Source organism: Papaver somniferum, chromosome 5, assembly GCF_003573695.1.
Source record: "Papaver somniferum cultivar HN1 chromosome 5, ASM357369v1, whole genome shotgun sequence".
NCBI lineage: Eukaryota > Viridiplantae > Streptophyta > Magnoliopsida > Ranunculales > Papaveraceae > Papaver > Papaver somniferum.
The window spans coordinates 211912890-211932859 of NC_039362.1; the positions used below are offsets into that span (position 1 = coordinate 211912890).

Genomic DNA, 19970 nt, shown 5'->3' on the forward strand with positions numbered 1-19970 from the left:
GGCAGCAATCTTGAAACCACAAATAGTACCATCATCAATACCCTTTTTTATAAGCCGAGATAAAACCTCTAAAAAAGTGATGTACAGATAAGGAGACAGAGGATCTCCCTATCTCAAACCTCTGTTGGGAAAAAAGGTACTACCAGGAGCACCATTGGCAAGAACTTGAAAAGAAATGGAAGATAAACATTGAAATATCCATTCCTGCCAACAACTGTTGAAACCGAGAGCGGAAAGAACTTGAAGTAAGAAACCCCAATGCATTTTGTCGTATGCCTTTTCAAAATCTATCTTAAGAGACATCCATCCTTTAGAGCCGGTTTTAGCCTTGATAGAATGAAATATTTCACTTGTAACCATTATAGAGTCAAATATAGACCTCCCCGGGACGAAAGCGGCTTGATTAGGAGAGATGAACTTATCTTGCAAAGGTTTCAACCTATTAACCATGATTTTCGAAATTATTTTGTAACTAAAATTACAAAGGCTAATGGGTCTGAAATGTTTAACTTGACTAGGATTGTCTATTTTAGGGATCAAGGTAATGAAAGTTCGATTGAGTGCAGAATGGAGCTTCCGAGTAACAAAAAATTCTTTAACCATCTTACAGACAGAAGGACCCACAATATCCCAATTTTGGGTGTAAAATATACCTTGAAGACCATCTGGTCCTGGCGCTTTTAAAGGTCCCATGCTAGAAACAGCCTCCCAAATTTCATCATCAGAAACGGATCTGGTGATCCATTCATTATCTTGCTCAGTTATAACTCTGGGAATTAGATTTCCAAAATCTATACTCGGATTAGTCCCTGAAATAGCATATAAGTTAGAGAAGTAGGAAGTAATTAATGTCTCTAATTCTTGATCCCCTGTAATCCACTCTCCATTGTCATTCTTTAAGCTCTTAATAGCATTTCTATGCCTTCTAACTAAGGTGGATAGATGAAAAAACCTCGTGTTCAAGTTGCCGGATTTCAACCAATTGATTCTAGATTTTTGAGCTCAGAAGATCTCCTCCATTCTAAGATAAGTACCGATTCAAACATTGTGCTTCATGGGCTTTGTGTTCTAAGGAAGGATTTTCACTGAACAACAATTGAGCAATGACAAGTTTATCTCGAGCAGACTCTAAATTCTGGAGTAAGGATCCAAAAGTATCCTTATTCCACCTTCTAGCCGCCCAAGCCAGTTTCGAGAATTTATCACAGATGAATGCACTAGCAGACTCAAAAGTTGTGGCATCATGTTCATTATGCCAAACATTACGTACTAGATGCTTAAATCTAGCATCCCCAAGCCACATGGCCTCCAGTCGAAAAGGTCTTCTTCGAAGTATTTTCTTAGGGTGAAGATCAAGTAAAATAACTCTATGATCAGAATTAAAGAATCTGAGATTACTCACCTGAGCGTCAGGATATAAAAGCCTCCAGTCTTCGTTGACCAGTGTCCTATCTAATTTCTCTTGGATATTTCTTCCTGCAACTTGTTTATTGGTCCACATATATCTTGGTCCACCCGCTTTTAGTTCCATAATATTACAATTAGTCATCACAGAATTTAGTTTAAGCAGATTGGTAAAAGAGGGAGAAGTTCCACCTTTCTTGTCAGCCACCTGAGTGATAGCATTGAAATCTCCCAATGCTGCATACGCACAGTTCAAAGCAGCAACATTCTCCATCTCCTTCCACACTGTTTGTCGTAAAATATGATTTGGACTTGCATAAACCGATGACAGAATCCATGATGTACCCAACTTAGGAGTTACAACTGCATGAATTGCCCATCTAGATATTGAAGTACCTTTAATATCAACTTCTGTGTCCTTCCACATTAACCAAATACCTCCAGAAAATCCTTGAGAAGGAACAATAATAGCAAGGTTGTAATTATATCCTTGGAAGCTTCCTCCCCCGTTCTAGTATCCAAAATAAAAAAAAATAGTGGGTTTGTGAACTCTAACTAAATCCCGAACTACCATAGAAAACGAGGGCTTACCAGCACCTCTACAGTTCCACATGAGTATTTTCATTGTTAATAGGTATAGAGTTCGCTCGAGTTATGCCTTCTGAGACAGTTCGGTCTCCATCTAATAGTGGTTGTTGTGTACTCTGATTGCAGAATGTTTGGCTTGATATGTTGTCATCCCTGGACATGAGGGTATCCTGGACACTCTGAGTCCTAGATCCCATCAAATAGTTATCTCCATCACGAAGCTCAAGAGTTCGCTTGGTCTTCTTATTACAATTCAAGTCTTGAGTAATCTGCGGAAGCCCACTTTTATTACACTGATGTCGAGCCGTCTTCTTATGTTGCATCTTTCCTTTCTCAACACTACTGGTACTGGTTAGAGTTCCAAAAACCATCGGTGTATCTGGGTTCTGCCTATTACTTTCCTTGCTTATGCCGGCAGCAATTTCTAAAGTCGATTGCGAGCGCTGATTCATTTCCTTATCTCCAACTTGATTGCTTCCTTCTCTGTGTCCCTCACTGGATACCGCTTGATTGAGAGAAGAGTTAAGCTGATTGAAGATATGGTTAGGAGGTTCACCACCACTGCCGTTGTGGAAGTGAATATCATGACCGGTTGACGGAGAGGCGCCAGTGGCTTGTTTATTTGAAGTTGCAATCATAGTGGGATTTTGCAATTGTGTTTGGTGGATCAAAGATTCTCGAGACTTGTCATCAGTAACAATTGTTTTTCTCTTATTTCCAAGTTTATTTTGTTGGTGAAGAGTACCTCTCTTGCGTCTAAGTGCAACCATCATCCATGGCCCATATCCCTCAGTATCTTGATCAGAATTTAGGCGAATCGATACCTTTTCTGCAGTAGGACTGGCAGCCGCCTTAGATGTTAGTTATTCTTTAGTGGGATTGTTTTCCAAAGTACGGGCCTGAGGAAGCACATCACACTGATCCTTTTGATGCGAAATTCTACCACAACGAAAACAGATTGTGTTAATTCCTTCATATTCTATGCATTGATTATAGTTACCAATTCGAATTATGTGTTAAAGGGGTTGATATGTATCCAATTCTAGCAAAACGACCCCTATTAACGAATTCAGTGGTGGTGTCAATTTTAACAAAGCGACCCAGCGTATTTCCAATATCAGTAAGAACTTGAGGATCAAAATTTTCAATGACAATTCTGGCAGTCGAAGCCCACCTTCTTAGAGAGAAATAATGGCCAGATATAAACCAGGGACCAATCCTGATTTATCTATATTTCTAATCTTCTATACTGTTTAATTGCTAAACCTTTTTTTTTGTTTTGAAACAATCAATTGTTAAGCCTAGACAGTGTTGGGTTCCGATAAATCATTGTTCGAAGACGAATTTAGCTAGAACCGGACGTATTTGTGCATCTTACAGTTGTTTTAAATAATATCTATGGTAGAAAAAGAGTATATGATCCTTATTTACGAAGTTTTGATAATGTCAACACGGTAAGAGTGATTATGGACTTGCGAGTATTCGAAAAAATGCTTGAAAAATAGTTTTAGCTGGTGTAAAACAGGAATGCCAGCAGCAGAAAAGCAATAAGTTGGGCTAAAAGTTTGCTATCTATATTTAGGTTGGCCGTGTCGTAGCTTATTAAGGAAAATTGGTAAGTTTTGTCTACAAAATCCAAGCCGAACTTTCAGTCAATGAAAAATAAGGTACTGACAGAACGTAAATCTTTAGTTTGAACTATTAATTTGTGGTTTTTGTTAATAGCGGTTCCAGAAATCACCATTGGAACCATAAGTTTGATTTTGGACGTATTTGGTTTGTTACTTTATCTGAAATGTCCATTTGATTCAGTTGTTCATCTTGAGTGTTCCTTATAAAATCTTTGGTCGGCAGGGGCATATATTGGGAGACAAGCCAGCATCCAGCTCAGGTACGTGTTGGCTTCGATACGGTAAATCTCAATAGAATTTGATTTGATTTGATTTGTTTTGGGAGGTATTAGGTTAGGGTCGGCTTGATTTGTATATTAAGTGGAAGGTTTAAGAATTAAACCATTCACCAAGTTGTTCATATAACTGACTTTGGTGGAGAAGAATCACAAGTCAGGAACCTAAATCTTTAGTTTATTGATATACATATAAATCCCTTATCTAACATATAAATATTTAGTTGTTCAATTAGTCCTAGCCAGTTTTTTCACAACACCATTAGTCCAGATCCAGAGAAAGAGGAGGCAGAGAGTTGGGATCGCTTCTCAAATTTGATTTGGGTTTCACTCTTGTAGTCCTTCCTTCAGCTTTCTACATGAGTACAGTTCAACAATTCCTGTTGGCGATATACATATAAGTTTTGGCATTGATTTCATTTTCAGAGTATTCTAATTTTTGTACCGTTAATGAATACTTTTATTCAATTTTGTTGTTCATTTCGAGTTGTTTTTCTAGAATCTTTGATGTAATTTTGGTTCAACTTTATGATTGATCAAGAAAACTCAATCCCTTATTTCCGTGCGCATTCTTGCAGCATTGTTTGTTACATGACATATTGGGAGGCAACTGATCTTAGGTATGTATAGGTTTCAATGTGTCAACAAAATTTCAGTTGATTTGAGTTAGATAGGGATTTATATGTATATCAAATGCTTGATTCAAGACTTAAATCATTCACCAAAATGTTCCATGTCTCTAAATCATCTTCTTTCGTGTGTCCTCTAGGTCGTCTAAACGACACAAAATATGATAAAAGGAGAATTGAATTTGCAGTTCAAAATTCCGTATTTTTCTGGATTTCGTCATGGCTGTTGATGGGATGATAATACACAGTTTACAATTGGATCATTCAATCCCTGGATATTAAGAGGTGTTTTGTGTTCAAAGTTAAGGAATGCCAGGTTGGTTTCATGCTACTACAATTTTTTTTATGAGTTTTTGTTATTGGCATTTTTTTTATGCTACTACATTTTTATGAGTTTCTACAATGTCATGCAACTCCTTAAGCGTTCTGATGTATTTAAATACCTTATGTGATATGGCGAAAGGAATTGTTTTAGAAGAAATGATAGAGGGAGGGCTCAAGGGCCTACAATTTACTGAAAACTACCATCTTCTGATTTTGGTGGCTAACCTATTATGTTTTTGTTTATCTGCCAGGATAGCCACACATACTACATACGACTATTTACTTATTTATAGGCTTCGTTTTTTGATGTGACTAATGAGTAAGAGGACGGCTCAAGCTCTAGAACCATGTGTTGCCGCCATACTATCTTTATATGATCAATTTGTGGAATAGACATGGGATATATGGTGTCGATTTTACCTTGCCGACCACAAATATGATGGGTTAAGCAGGAAATACAAGCATCATTATGTGGTCTGTAGTGCAGCATGTTGACCGGCTACATTTGGTTGTTGGTGCTCGATTTAAAAATCAGAAAATGCAACGAATTTCTAAACAAGATTACATGTAAATATGCCACCTACAAAAGTGGGAACTCATTTGTAGTTATGCTGTGATATTTTGATATTTTGGTGTTTTAACCGTCCAGTTCTGTGTGAAACTTTCTCTCACTACGGGAAAAATCATCATTGACGACATTGTATTTGCGTTGTAGTACATCTACGGAAACTCCATTTTATGTATTGTGTGTTAAAAATGTAAACTTGATTTTTTGTTGAGAAGTGTCTAGAATTATCTAGGCCCAACTAGTCTATTGTAGATTAGTCCACAATACTCTAGCCCATCTAGAGACTTCATGGCTATTAGGGCCCAAGCTTACTAGAATATTCATGAATGTACAAAAGCTTAGAGTCTAAACTATCTAGAAATATCTAGGACATGTTATAATTAGTTGGGATAGATATTTCTTTAGGGAAATCTAGAGAATTCTTAGGTTGGCTATATCACCTATAAATAGGGAGGTAGTGCAACCAAGTGAAAGTGTAATTGAGTGATATCACAAAGTGAGGTATAAGGTCTGTAAGTGAGTGAATACCCGAAGTGATGTATAGGTGATTAAGAGTGAGAAATTGAAGTGAGTCTTGTAAGGTCTGTACGACCACAGTTTTGAAAGTGAAATAAAATTATCATTTCATAAACCATAGTCGAGTGTTTGTGAGTTTGCTTTCTCAAATTCAATACCCATTTAGCCTTCTACCCCAAAATCATTTCCAACGAAGTGGTATCAGAGCCATAAGATTCTAATGGCTAGTGAAATGTTTCCGTTTCATGTACCTAAACTCACCAAAGATAACTATGAAAATTGGAGTATTCAAATGAAGACGTTATTAGGCTCGCAAGATGCATGGGAGATTGTAGAGAAAGGTTATGTTGAACCGGATGATGAAGCGGCGCTTCCGCAAAATGAAAAAGATGTGCTGCGCATTTCAAGAAAGAGAGACAAGAAGGCTCTCTACCTCATCTATCAAGGAATGGATGAGTCGTCATTCGAGAAGATATCAAGAGCCGCTAATGCAAAGAAAGCATGGGAGATTTTGCAAAATTCATTCAAAGGCGTGGACAAAGTAAAGAAGGTGCGGTTGCAAACTATAAGAGGTGAGTTCGAATCTCTCTCCATGAAAGAGTCCGAATTAATATCGGATTATTTTTCAAGAGTTTTAGTTGTTGTTAATCAACTAAGAAGAAATGGCGAGGTCATGGGTGATAGTCGTGTGATCGAAAAAATACTACGGTCACTTGTTCCTAAATTCGACTATATTGTCGTTGCAATCGAGGAGTCCAAAGACGTTGAATCCATGACCGTGGATGAGCTCATGGGATCTCTTCAAGACCATGAAGAAAGAATGAGAAATAGAAATAAAGAGGGAGCGGTAGAACAAGTTCTACAAGCTAAGCTTACTTTAAAAGACAAAGGAGAGAGCTCTAGTAGTAATGCTAGAGGAAGAGGACGCGGCTACTACGGCGGAAGAGAAAGAGGCAAGTAAAATAACGATGATCAGAGAGGCCAGAGGTCAAGCTCCACAAGAGGTCGTGGTAGAGGAAATAATTCATGGCGCAAAAATAATAGGCCAAGGTATGACAAATCTCAAGTCGAATGCTATAACTGTCATAAGCTTGGTCATTATGCTTCGGACTGTCGATCTTCTTCAAATAATGTCGAGGAGAGAGCAAACTACGCTAGTAAAGAAAATCAAGAAGACCAGACCTTGTTGGTGGCATGCAAAGGAGGTGACTATCATGAAAACTGTACATGGGTGCTTGATACGGGAGCAAACAACCATATGTGCGGCACGAAGGAGAAATTCGTGGAGCTTGATGAATCAGTTTCCGGCAATGTGACGTTCGGAAATGGAGCGAAAACTCCGGTGAGTGGTCTTGGAAAAATTTTGATTCGATTAAAAAATGGAAGCCATCAATTTATTTCTAATGTTTATTATGTCCCTAACGTAAAAATGAATATATTAAGCTTGGGACAACTCTTAGAAAATGGCTATAGGATGAACATGGAAAACCTTAGTCTTTTCATAAGAGATAGGAGAGGAAAACTAATTTCCAAAGTACCAATGACGGGAAATAGGATGTTCTATCTGAACATTCAAAATGACGTCGCGAGATGTCTGACTGCTTGTGTGAAAGACTCATCATGGCTCTGGCATCTTAGATATGGACATCTAAATATGGGAGGATTAAAGTTACTGTCCAAACAAAATATGGTTAGAGGTTTGCCAAGAATAGACCACCCAGATCAATTGTGCGAAGGATGTTTACTTGGAAAACATTTCAGAAAAAGTTTTCCTAAGTAAACACTGACGAGAGCCACAAAGCCACTGGAGTTAGTTCACACAGACGTTTGTGGACCAATAAAGCCAAGCTCGTATGGTGGAAATAACTATTTCCTCATATTTGTCGACGATTTTAGTCGAAAAACATGGGTTTATTTCTTGAAACAAAAATCGGAGGTTTTCTCCAATTTCAAGAAATTTAAATCCCTTGTGGAGAAATAAAGCGGCTTCGAAATTGTGGCTATGAGATCAGACAGAGGAGGTGAATTTACCTCAAAGGAGTTCGAGTCTTACTGTGAAGACAATGGAATCCGTCGGCCTCTTACGGTTCCATATACACCTCAACAAAATGGAGTTGCCGAAACAAAAAACAGGACAATTCTCAATATGGCCCGGTGTATGTTGAAGACAAAGAGAGTGCCCAGGGAATTTTGGGCTGAAGCGGTTGACTGTGCGGTTTATCTGATAAACCGATGTCCCACAAAAAGCGTGTGGAACATGACTCCTTTAGAAGCATGGAGCGGAGTGAAACCCGGCGTCTCACACTTACGAATATTCGGAAGTATCGCATATGCTCATGTGCCGAGTCAGCTGAGAGCGAAGCTGGATGACAGGAGTGCCAAGTACATATTTATCGGTTATGACTCTCGATCCAAGGGATACAAGTTGTACAATCCAATCAATAGAAAGGTCATCACAAGAAGAGATGTGGAGTTCGATGAAGAAGGCGTCTGGGATTTCGGTGTTTAAGAGAAGGATTACAATTTTCTCCCTATCGTAGAAGAAGAAGAACAACAACCACCAGTACCAGAATCTCCATCTAATACACCACCTTCATCTCCTCCAGCGGTGCACCAGAATGATCCGTCATCAGCAGATGAAAGCTCAAGCGAGAGGCCTTTACGGACGAGGAGTTTAAATGATATCTATGGAGACAATATATCTCTTTTTTGTCTCTTTGCAGAAAGTGAACCAATAAATTTCGAAGAAGCAGTCAAAAGCGAGAAATGGAGAAAGACCAAGTTGCGGATATATTCACGAAACCAGGTACAACTAAAATACACAAAGTCTCAAGACCAAGTTGCGGATATATTCACGAAACCACTAAAGCACGAGGTCTTTGTCAAATTACGAGAAATTCTTGGAGTTACTTCAAATCAAGTTTAAGGGCGGCTGTTAAAAATGTAAACTTGATTTTTTGTTGAGAAGTGTCTAGAATTATCTAGGCTCAACTAGTCTATTGTAGATTAGTCCACAATACTCTAGCCCATCTAGAGACTTCATGGCTATTAGGGCCCAAGCTTACTAGAATATTCATGAATGTACAAAAGCTTAGAGTCTAAACTATCTAGAAATATCTAGGACATGTTATAATTAGTTGGGATAGATATTTCTCTAGGGAAATCTAGAGAATTCTTAGGTTGGCTATATCACCTATAAATAGGGAGGTAGTGCAACCAAGTGAAAGTGTAATTGAGTGATATCACAAAGTGAGGTATAAGGTCTGTAAGTGAGTGAATACCCGAAGTGAGGTATAGGTGATTAAGAGTGAGAAATTGAAGTGAGTCTTGTAAGGTCTGTACGACCACAGTTTTGAAAGTGAAATAAAATTATCATTTCATAAACCATAGTCGAGTGTTTGTGAGTTTGCTTTCTCAAATTCAATACCCATTTAGCCTTTTACCCCAAAATCATTTCCAACATTGTGTAGTGGGGATATTGTAGAAAGTCTAAGCTTTTCTACAATACTTGACTAAGAATTGTAAAGGGTGATGTGATTCATGGTTCGACAATATTTTTTCAAAGTTGTGGATATCTTTCCAAATTACTTTGAAAACCTAACACAACTCTTGTTGAAGTTGTAAGACTATCTTGGACAACAAAGGATGCGTATCGTACAAATATATAACACAACACTTGTTAAAATTGTAGGACTATCTTGGACAACGAAGGATGCGTATCGTACAAATATTTAACACAACACTTGTTAAAATTGCAGAACTATCTTAGACAACCTAGGATGTGTACCATAGAAATGTGTAACTCTTATTAGTATTATGAATAAGATTTGCACTACACTTGTTAGAGTTGTAGAACTATCTTGGACAACACCTAATTTGTGTAGTTGAAACATGGAACACAACTCTTATCGGAAGTTGTGTGCATAAAACTTTTTCGAAAAAAAAAAATAGCTGAAACCGAATTGCCGAAAGTATTTCACATTCATATTAAACTGCCAGTGTAACACATGTACTTTCATTCAAATGATCATTTATTTAAATTATAATGAAATGAAACCTACATCCATAAATCCAAATGACCATTCATGTAAAAATCAATATTCATTGTACAATTCATAACTTAATTCATCAGTTAGCACTTAACTTTAAAGAAAATATCCAAGTCTACAAGTCCTAGCTAATAGGTTCTAATGTGTCTTGGATACAATTGTAAAGCAATCCAGCAAATCCTGAATCTCCACAACTTTTAGTCTGCTTTTTGCCCAGATTGGATAGATGCAGTTGGAGGTTACTTAATAATTAACACCTGTGGAATTTCCAAGAGATTCAAACAAGTTAGAATTTCTCGAAAAGTACTCCAACAAAATCCCTTCATAAGAACTAAGAACAAGACAATGCAAGTAAAGATGGATAAAGTAACCAGTGGGTTTTCAGGAAAATACTAATAAGTATAAATGTGTCTCCGTACTTTGGTTAAAATGCAGTCACAAGCACCCATCCATTTCTCTATTTGGGTCTTGAATCCTCTGATCTGTGGTGAACAAAGATAACTATTATTGACTCCGGTAAAAGTATCTAAAAGTGATTTTGTCAAAAAACAAACCCACTTGACTACATAGTTAGATATAAAGAGCAAGTGAATTACCTTTTCTGGGACTTTCCATGGATCAGTTTCTAGTGTAGAAGCTAAGATTTTGTTCCGGCCACATATAATGATTATCTGTCCAATTGGTTTACCAAGTTCTGCATTAAATAGTGCTTCACCGAGACCTCTTGCAGTTTTCTTTAGAAGCCGACAAAACAATGGCCTGACTGGCAAACCAAACACGCGAATCTGGGAAGACTCTAGGCCATCAACCAATGCCCTCTTGGCAACCTCCTTAACTTCCTGTGAGAAGAAATTTAGTACATCAGAGACAGAACTTTTTGGTTGGGTAGCATAGATAGTTAAACGCTCAAAGACGACACAAAAATTGTGGTTGTATTCGGATAATACCAACCTGATCTTGATCTTGGTTAGCTAGACGCGTTAAAATTGCATTATAGATTGGATGAACGTATGGCTTATAATCAAAACCAATACCCTGAAAAAGATGGTGTTAAACGTGAAATAAATGAAGATATAAACTCAGAAATTTCATAAAAAATAACAAATCTCACCGCAACATTAGGTCGCACCACTCGGACAAGCTCCCCGCACACTCTTAATGCTTCAGCAGTAACTTTGTAATAACGCTCACCAACAGCAGACAGTACAGGAGCAGACAGGACCTGAAGCATTATCAATTGAAAAACCAATCAAAATATGAATGGAACACACGACCCAAGAATATATCTTCATTACCGTTTGAAGAGAGAAATAAAATGAAGTGCTTCGGTTTTCATTAGAGGAAAATAAAATATTCTGTCAGAAAGAAGAATGTGTTGTGGAAAATAAGAGTTATTCTTTACCTGGATGTAAGGATGGAAAACAGACGGTGAATGTGAAGACATAACCAATCTTGTGAAAATGAGAGCCTCAATCTTCAAGTTTGAGGATTGCTGGAACAGATAAACAAGAATAAAAATATGCAAAAGCAGATGCAGATCAGAGTAGAAGTAAAGAAATTACGATAAAATCATATGACATGGTCTGTAACTTACGCTTAATGCTTTTTCAATCCCAGAAACAAGAGTCCCAATATGGTCAGCAAGGCAGTCTGGTAGGACAACTACAAGTTCTCTCAGAACAGAAGATGCACCAACCTGTATAAGAAGAAAAAAAAAGGATAATAGATACGGAAAGGAAATGGTTTGACAACACAATAACATCTATTATTAGTCTTATACCTACCTTTGTCTTGACAAATTTTATACCTTAGCAACAATGTTATTTAAGAAGGCCAAAAACTTGTAATATAAAAAGAAAAACCATCCCAATCAAAAGGGAGTTAACCGGACAAAAGTTTGGACACAATCCAGACATTATTATGAAAAAAACTGAGCGAAGTGGCAACGGATATTCACCAGAATTCCCATAAATGAATTCATCATTCCAATTTTATACCTTAGCTGCTATTAACACTATTTGCAATCTCTCATCTGTAGTTGTAGCTGTACTAAGTAAACTAGGAAAATGCAGAGCTTCTGGACTTGACTTACGAGATCAACCACAACAGAGTAAAAATTACTTCAGTATCCCTACTTGTGGCTCATTTCATGGTTGTAGGCAACAATCAGAAATTCTGTAAATAACAAGAATTAGTGCTCCACCTTTCCCCATTTCTAGCAAATGAAGATATCCAATAACAAGATACTATAGATAAGTGATGAAAATTGACCTTATCAAGATCAACTCGTATTGAGGAATAATGATATCATATTTTTGTTTACATCATGAACTTTTTTTTCTCTGTTGGCTTAAGAATTTGGAAAGAGCACAATAGACTTTCATCAACACTCATCATTGCACCAGCATTGTCGAATTCACCGCAGTAGTTTGGGGCTGAAAATATTGTCCCAAGCTGTCTGTCAGCGAAGAATTCGTAACCATCCTCCACAACCTGGATACATGAAATGTTATGTTACACAGCATAAGTAAAGTAATGTCAAAGATTACATATAAGACCCTAAACAAAGATCATAGTTTAAAGAGTGAAAACTAGTGACATGGTGAGCACGGCAAACAAGATCCAGGTCCTGCTTCATTAGGAATTCTGCTAATGCATCAGCACCGAAAGTGTATGAAACTCCTCTGTCGTTCATCCCCCACCCCTAAGAATCTCTACCAGGATCTGACCATAGTAAATCGCAGAGAAGATTCCCATCTTCTTTTACTCATTCAATGTCTTCCAGCCACCACCTTGTTTATCCAGTACAATTGCAGATGCAACTAATTTCGCCAATCTGCCATGTTCATCCAGTACAATCACCACGGAAAACTCCACCATCTGTCTCAGCACAAGCCATCTCCCATATTATAGATTCATTACCAGCGTCTCAAGCTTTACCAGACCACACACCACTAACACAGACAACCATACTCTTCATTGCACAACCTGCTAAACCCACTTAAAAGTTCTTCTTCCAATAATCTAAGCATTCGAATCACATACAGAACCCTTTAGTTCTTCTCTACTCAGCCGACATCACCCATTTCAATTCCTTCTTTTCTGTAATCAATTCCACCTACAGTTCAGTCAAAATCTTCATCTCCAATTTCTTGTAAAGAAAAGCAAGAAAGTAGCCAATTCATGTATCAAGCTAGTGCAAGATGTCTGGCTAAACGAATCGAAGAACAAGAATTTCGTCTTCTCTCCGTTCTCAATTGACACTGCTCTAGGTTTACTAGCTTCCGGAGCAAGTGGTGAAACCTTAAACCAGATATTAATCTTCCTCAACTCTGAAAGCCTCAGCCATCTAAATTCTGTTAATTCTAAACTCATCGAATCGTTACTTCGAACCACGAAGTGAACCCCAACTTTCTTTCGTCGGTGGTGTTTGGATTGAAGATTCTTGTACCATTAAACCTTCATTCAAAGAAGTTGCCAGCGCTGTATATAAAGCTAAAGCCAGAAGTGTGGATTTCAGAAATAAGGTAAGTCAATTGTGAGCCTCTTGTTGTTGCTTGTGATGTTTAAACTTTAAATTATGGACGTTTTGGTGATTTTAATCTATCTTGAAACAGAAGCGAGAAGGTGCGGAACAAGGTGAACACATGGGTTGAAAAGAAAACCAACGGATTAATTCAAGATCTTATTCCTGATGGAGCAGTCAATGAAGCTACAAAGTTTATATTGGCGAATGCAGTCTATTTCAAAGGATATTGGAAGGACCCAGATCAATTTGATTCATCGCAAACAAAGAAATCCAAGTTTTATCTCCTGGATGGGAAGACAACAGTACAAGTTCTCTTCATGTCGTCGAGACGTAAACAATTTATTACCTGTGATGATAGCTTTAAAGTACTTAAGCTCCCATACAAATGTTCAGGATTAACGCACGAAAATGCTCCTTTGGTGAACTTATAACAAAGGTGAGTTCTGATACAGCTGGTTTTCTGCGTAGAGATGTCCCAGTCTATCCAAGTTTGGTGCGAACTGGAGAATTCAAGGTTCCGAAGTTCAATATCCTTTTTGATTTCGAAGCATCAAGAGTAGTCAAGGAAGTAGGTATCGATTTGCCTTTTGACGATAAAAAAGCAGAGCTGACGGAGATGTTGAATACTGGTGGCGCTACACGTAACAAGCTTCACGTTTCCGGGGTTTATCACTAGTGTTTTGTTGAAGTTGATGAAGAAGGAACTGAAGCTGCTGCTTCTACTGCTGTTTTGGGACATTTGAGGCGTTGCATGCGTCGTCCTACGCCTCCTCCTCGTGTTGATTTTGTTTCATGTTTATCGTAAGAGAGGAGCAGAGTGGTGCAGTGTTGTTCATGGGGCATGTCCTTAATCCTTCGTTAAATTCGTGATGTCGACAATGAGATTATATCTCTAGCTCTCTTATCAGTTTCATTAGAATTTTAGTTTGAATGAATTTTTGAATGTTTTGTTTTTCCGAATGATTTGTTTAGTTTGCTTCTTTGTTAGCAGTGAAAATCTCAGCAATGGTCTCATGAACAGGATAGTTTTTCTAATCTCTTCGGCAAACTATTTGAGCAACATAGCCTCTACTCCAAACCAGATTATCACCCCTAGCCGACCCACATTACGTAATTTGGATTACCTTGGGCACATGGAAAAAACAGGCAATAGCTCGATTGTTTGATGTTTTGAGACAAAATAACGTTGCGACACCACCAAGGTCAGAAAATATATATACCGGCTTCTCATTCATTCAAGCTAGCAAAATGCCTGCATATTTGGCACCAAGGAGCAGCCTCTGGATGCAGAGAAGAGCATTCATAGTAACCTCTGTGTTTTGATGATTTATTAACTTCATTACCCCCTCCTTAGCTTTGAGATCATCGACTATCAGCCTTCCAGATGAGTGGTGCTGAATAAATTGTGACAGATCATTGCAAATAATAGCTAAATCCCTAGGATCGCTGGATGTGCCAAGGATTGTGATTAGGACACGAAGGACCTGCAGTCAAGGTACAAACAACAATGAATTAGGAATGAGTTATTTCAGCGGTTTTGAAGGTATATAAAGAGATAGAGCAACTACTGGGGCCACTTGCAGAACAGTCCCAGGGCTGATGAGATGCTCCATAAAAAATAGCTCTTGGATTTACTACATATGGAACCATATCGCGGTATAAAGGGGAGTGTAAGGTTTTTAACGCTGAGCGTCAACAGATACAAGCTTAATCTAGCCACTGACACTGGTGTCAGGAAAAATGTACAAGGAATACAATCTTGTGTTTCCTGGTTTCCTGGGGATGGAAAAAAAAAACAAATACCTGGAAATCATTCTCCTCGAAATTTATAACATTTTCTCGCCAAAACATAGGATCCTTGTGCATCGGCGACCAGTCAAGACGTCCGAGAAGAACTTCCTGCTTGTACTGGTAAAAAGAACTCATTTCCTTGATGTTATCTTTAAGCCCCTCTTCAAGTTGATTTAGTCTCTCAAACAAATCCTATAAAACATTGAACAGAATACCAGAAAACTGTAAAATCTAGAACCACAGCGAAGTCAATTGAGTTCTGCGAGTAGTAGAGCTAGCTCTCTCAGTTTCCGAGCAACATGACCAAACATAGACCCTTCCTAAAAATGTGATAGCACCTAGCAGCATATCTGAATTGGGACAGATATCCTCAACTTTGTGTCTGTCACGTCAGACAGAAGTTTCAAGTTATATATTTCATGAAACGAACATTCGATAGGGGGTATTCAGTGAATTCTCACCACATCATTCCATGCACGAGCCTTCAAACTTTGAACAATCTGAGGTAGCCCAACCACTACCATCTTGGGCCCGAGTGTCCCCTTGGACAGCAAATTATTCAGGATTAAGACAACAACTCGCACGACCTATATAAATTTTGATCCATCCAAATTATCATAATTCACTTAATGAAAACCAGCTCTGGATTATATACAGGGAGCCCGGCACCAGGATGAAAAAAAGAGGAACTAGTGTGTTCAAACAAATGAGTCCTTCTTGTCTATCATACTCAGTCTTGTTCATAAATGACAACAATAAAAAGGATCGATGAAGTCACCTTCTCCTTGGTGGAACTTTTGACAACATCGACTAATCTTTACAGGGTCCTGGAAGAAGCAAGATACCTTACTGCTGGTTCATAGTAAGACAAGAGCCAAAGACAGAGGCATGTCTCATAAAGGAGCTGCGGAAAAAAAACAACCAAAATCCTTATAATCAATAATTCTACTGAAAATTTTAGTATATCGAATTTTCATGTAATTGTACATACATCTAGAGAAAAGAGGAAGGTTCAAACACCACTTAGAAAGTTAAAAATGTACTTAGTCAGGTTTTCATTGTTCTGCAAATCCCTAAGCCAATTGGTTTGCAGAACAATGAATATATGCATGACTAATGAAGATACAAAAGGTCACCTGGACAGATTTCTGTGAGGTTGCTGGAGAAATCATTGGAATTAGCAGCTTCACTCCATCGTCTTGCACAAATGAAGACCTGACTGATGGCTCTTTCAGCAAGGTAGATAGACGACTGATAGCACTTGGAATGCCACGAGAAGGATGGGAAGGATACTTCAGCTGCAAATACAGTACAACGTTTCAGAATATTACATTGAGATAAAGGAGAAAAAAAGCCCAGGATCTGGAAATCCTTGAACAACAGTAATACACATGTTATGTTATCCACAAACCTGAGCACAGAGCCACTCTAACAATCCTTTCAGTACATCATCAACAGAAGTAGACTTGACTTTCGGATGTGAGAATTTTACATGTGTATTACAACCACTCTGGGTCCTTGGTCTAGTACTACAATTACGTAAAAGGTAATTTAGTTGAAAGATTCTATGGAAAAATTAGGCATATTAACATACTACGGGAACAATTGTGTACCTTACTATTGCAGACAATATTTTACAACTTTTGTTTTGAATGAACCAATTACCCTTCCAAAAAATTATTAACATTCGGCAACAAAATGCTAAATAGTTTTGTAGTAAGCGTCATCTCTCAAAGCATTCTCAAACGCCAAAATTTCTAAACTGTAGAAACCTGTTCATCCCTCAAATAGATCTCTCAAACTCTCATACTGCTTACTGCCAGACTAAATGTTAAGACTAAAAAAAATTCTTTTCCATCATGTTACTAACAACGTAATACGAAAAAAAAAACTAAACAAAAACAGGTGAAATCAGTGGATTTGGCCGAGTAGTATGACAATTGCAGCAGCCATGGGAATATGGGGTCAGATGGAATTTCAAATGCTCGATCCAAAAATAGATGAATTATGGTTCAACACTTAACTTAAGAAAGGTTCATAAGTGTCTTCACTTGCAAGAGAATTATCATGGAATAGTGTGGCTCGCTTTGGGTTTGCTGCGATTAAAATTTAAAACGGCATGAGACAATAGAAATTGAAACACAATCATACATTAGAAACCATCCATTACCTGTGAGCATTTCATCAATGAGTGCTAGAACATATTCCACTGTTTCCTTCTTAAATACATAACGCGAGATGGTTCCATTTTCTTGGAAAGGATTATTACGCAGAATGTTAACAAACAGCTTGACATAAGCTGCACCATCAAGTAATGCTGCCTTGTGGCTTTCGGATTGATTATCGTAACGCCTAATTCTTCCAAGGCAAGTTAGTGTGATCATCTTATGCGTCATGTAAGACTCCCAATGAACATCCCTCTTCAGAACCTTCAAAAACAGAAAACAGCATAATAAATTACCTTACAAAAATCAAAGATTATGATTCAATTTTTCAAAATTTCTCCTTTTTCTTACACCAATTAACTTAACAATTTCAAATTTCAGAAAAAGAAAAAAGTAATAATAATTTCAATTAGAACTCACATTCTCTGTAGTGAACTCAGCATCATCCATGGTAACTCCAAGTTCTTCAAGTACACTCAATCAGCTGAAGTTGAGCTTATAGAGATCAAAAAGAAAAATTATTCAAAAAGTTTGGGATTTGATTAGACTGAAAAGAAAAAATCACAACTTTTTTTATTAGAGAGTTGATTTTGTTTGTTCTTAAACTATTCCGATCAGCGATTTAGTGCTAATATATATATATATATATATATATATATATTCTAATGATGTACACGAGCAACTCCTTTCTGTGCTTTGATGTACACGTGCCCTATTTAGCTATCCAGTCACGATTCAAAAGCAACAGGTCTTTTGTTTTCTTCTCAACTCATCTGAGTCTGAGGCCCTGAGCTAGTAGATCTTATTCAGCTTCTTACTCGGCCCGAGTCAGATATCAAGGTAGTCCTACAATAAAACTTCTGTTTCAGAATATTATTGGGACCATAAAATTACCTAGCGTTTTTAGGGGCCACTCAAAAGGAATTAGGGGCCAACAATAAAATAAAAAAGGTCACCCAATCCTAAATTGTGTTCACCCCTTATCTCCCATATTTCGTAATGACAAAATTACCCTTCGATATTCGGTAGTTTGAGCTGGATTCGGGTGATAAAAAAATTTGAGGGATTTTTTTTTTCTTTTTTTCTTTTGCTTTTTCGAATTTTGGTACAACCATAATCGATAGTAAAGTGTGTTACTTTAACTTCCGAATGTATATTGGTCCCAAAATCCTTTAATTTTCGACTTTGGTACAACCATAATCGGTAGTAAAGTGTGTTACTTTAACTTCCGAATGTATATTTGCCCCAAAATGATATTTTGCCAAAATCCTTAAATTTTCGAACTTTTGTACAACCATAATCGGTAGTAAATTGTGTTACTTTAGCCTCCGAATATATTCATTTTTTGAATCTTAGTACTACCATAATCGGTAGTAAATTTGACTTCCGAATGTATATTGTCCCCAAAATGAGATTTTGCCAAAATCCTAAAATTTTCGAACTTTGGTACTACCATAATCGGTAGTAAAGTGTGTTACTTTAACCTCCGAATATACTAAATTTTCGTATTTTAGTACTACCATAATCGGAAGTGAATTGTGTTAATAAGTTATGCTTATTATCTGCCGATTGTGTTCATGGCCTAAAATTCAAATTTTCAAAACTTAACAAAAGTTTCAAAATTTTCTACTTTCACAATCGGTAGTTAATGGTGTTCATTATCTATCGATTGTGCGTAACTTTTTGTACAGAGAAATTTAATTTTTAGAATCAAGAATAATTGGTAGATAATCGATCAATTTACCTACCGATTATGGTTGATGTTCTTAAGAAACGAAGAACATCAACCATAATCGGTAGGTAAAGTAGATTATTATCTACCGATTATGTTTCTGCTAGTGTAAATCCAAAAACATCAACCATAATCGGTAGGTAAAATAGATAGTTATCTACCGATTATGTTTCTGCTATTGTAAATCCAAGAAAATTTTCGGATCAAATTTTTGATTTCAAGTAATCAAATCCTAATTTTGAATCACAACTACTATAATCTATTCGTTTTGTTTGTTGAACTCCTTTTTTTTTTATGTTCTAAGTTTCAACTTTAAGGTTAATGAATTTTGGGTTTTAATTTTAAACAATCAATCATAACATTTGTTTGATCGATGATCTTTGTTTTCAATCAAAATTAGCTATCCAGTCAAGATTCAAAAGCAACAGGTCTTTTGTTTTCTTCTCAACTCATCTGAGTCTGAGGCCCTGAGCTAGTAGATCTTATTCAGCTTCTTACTCGGCCCGAGTCAGATATCAAGATAGTCCTGCAGTAAAACTTCTGTTTCAGAATATTATTGGGACCATAAAATTACCTAGCGTTTTTAGGGGCCACTCAAAAGGAATTAGGGGCCAACAATAAAACAAAAAAGGTCACCCAATCCTAAATTGTGTTCACCCCTTATCTCCCATATTTCGTAATGACAAAATTACCCTTCGATATTCGGTAGTTTGAGCAGGATTCGGGTGATAAAAAAAATTGAGGGATTTTTTTTTTTTTTTTTTTTTTT

The 19970-nt window shown here is 37.2% G+C and overlaps 1 protein-coding gene and 1 pseudogene across 1 annotated transcript; one reads left to right on the plus strand and one right to left on the minus strand.

Moving 5' to 3' along the window:
- Positions 1–6155: 6155 nt before the first annotated feature.
- LOC113280702 lies at positions 6156–6896 on the plus strand. The gene has a single exon (XM_026529293.1). It carries the CDS (start codon positions 6156–6158, stop codon positions 6894–6896), a length of 741 nt encoding a protein of 246 aa, XP_026385078.1.
- Positions 6897–13990: 7094 nt separating this feature from the next.
- On the minus strand, positions 13991–18058 carry LOC113278548 (annotated as a pseudogene).
- Positions 18059–19970: the final 1912 nt, after the last annotated feature.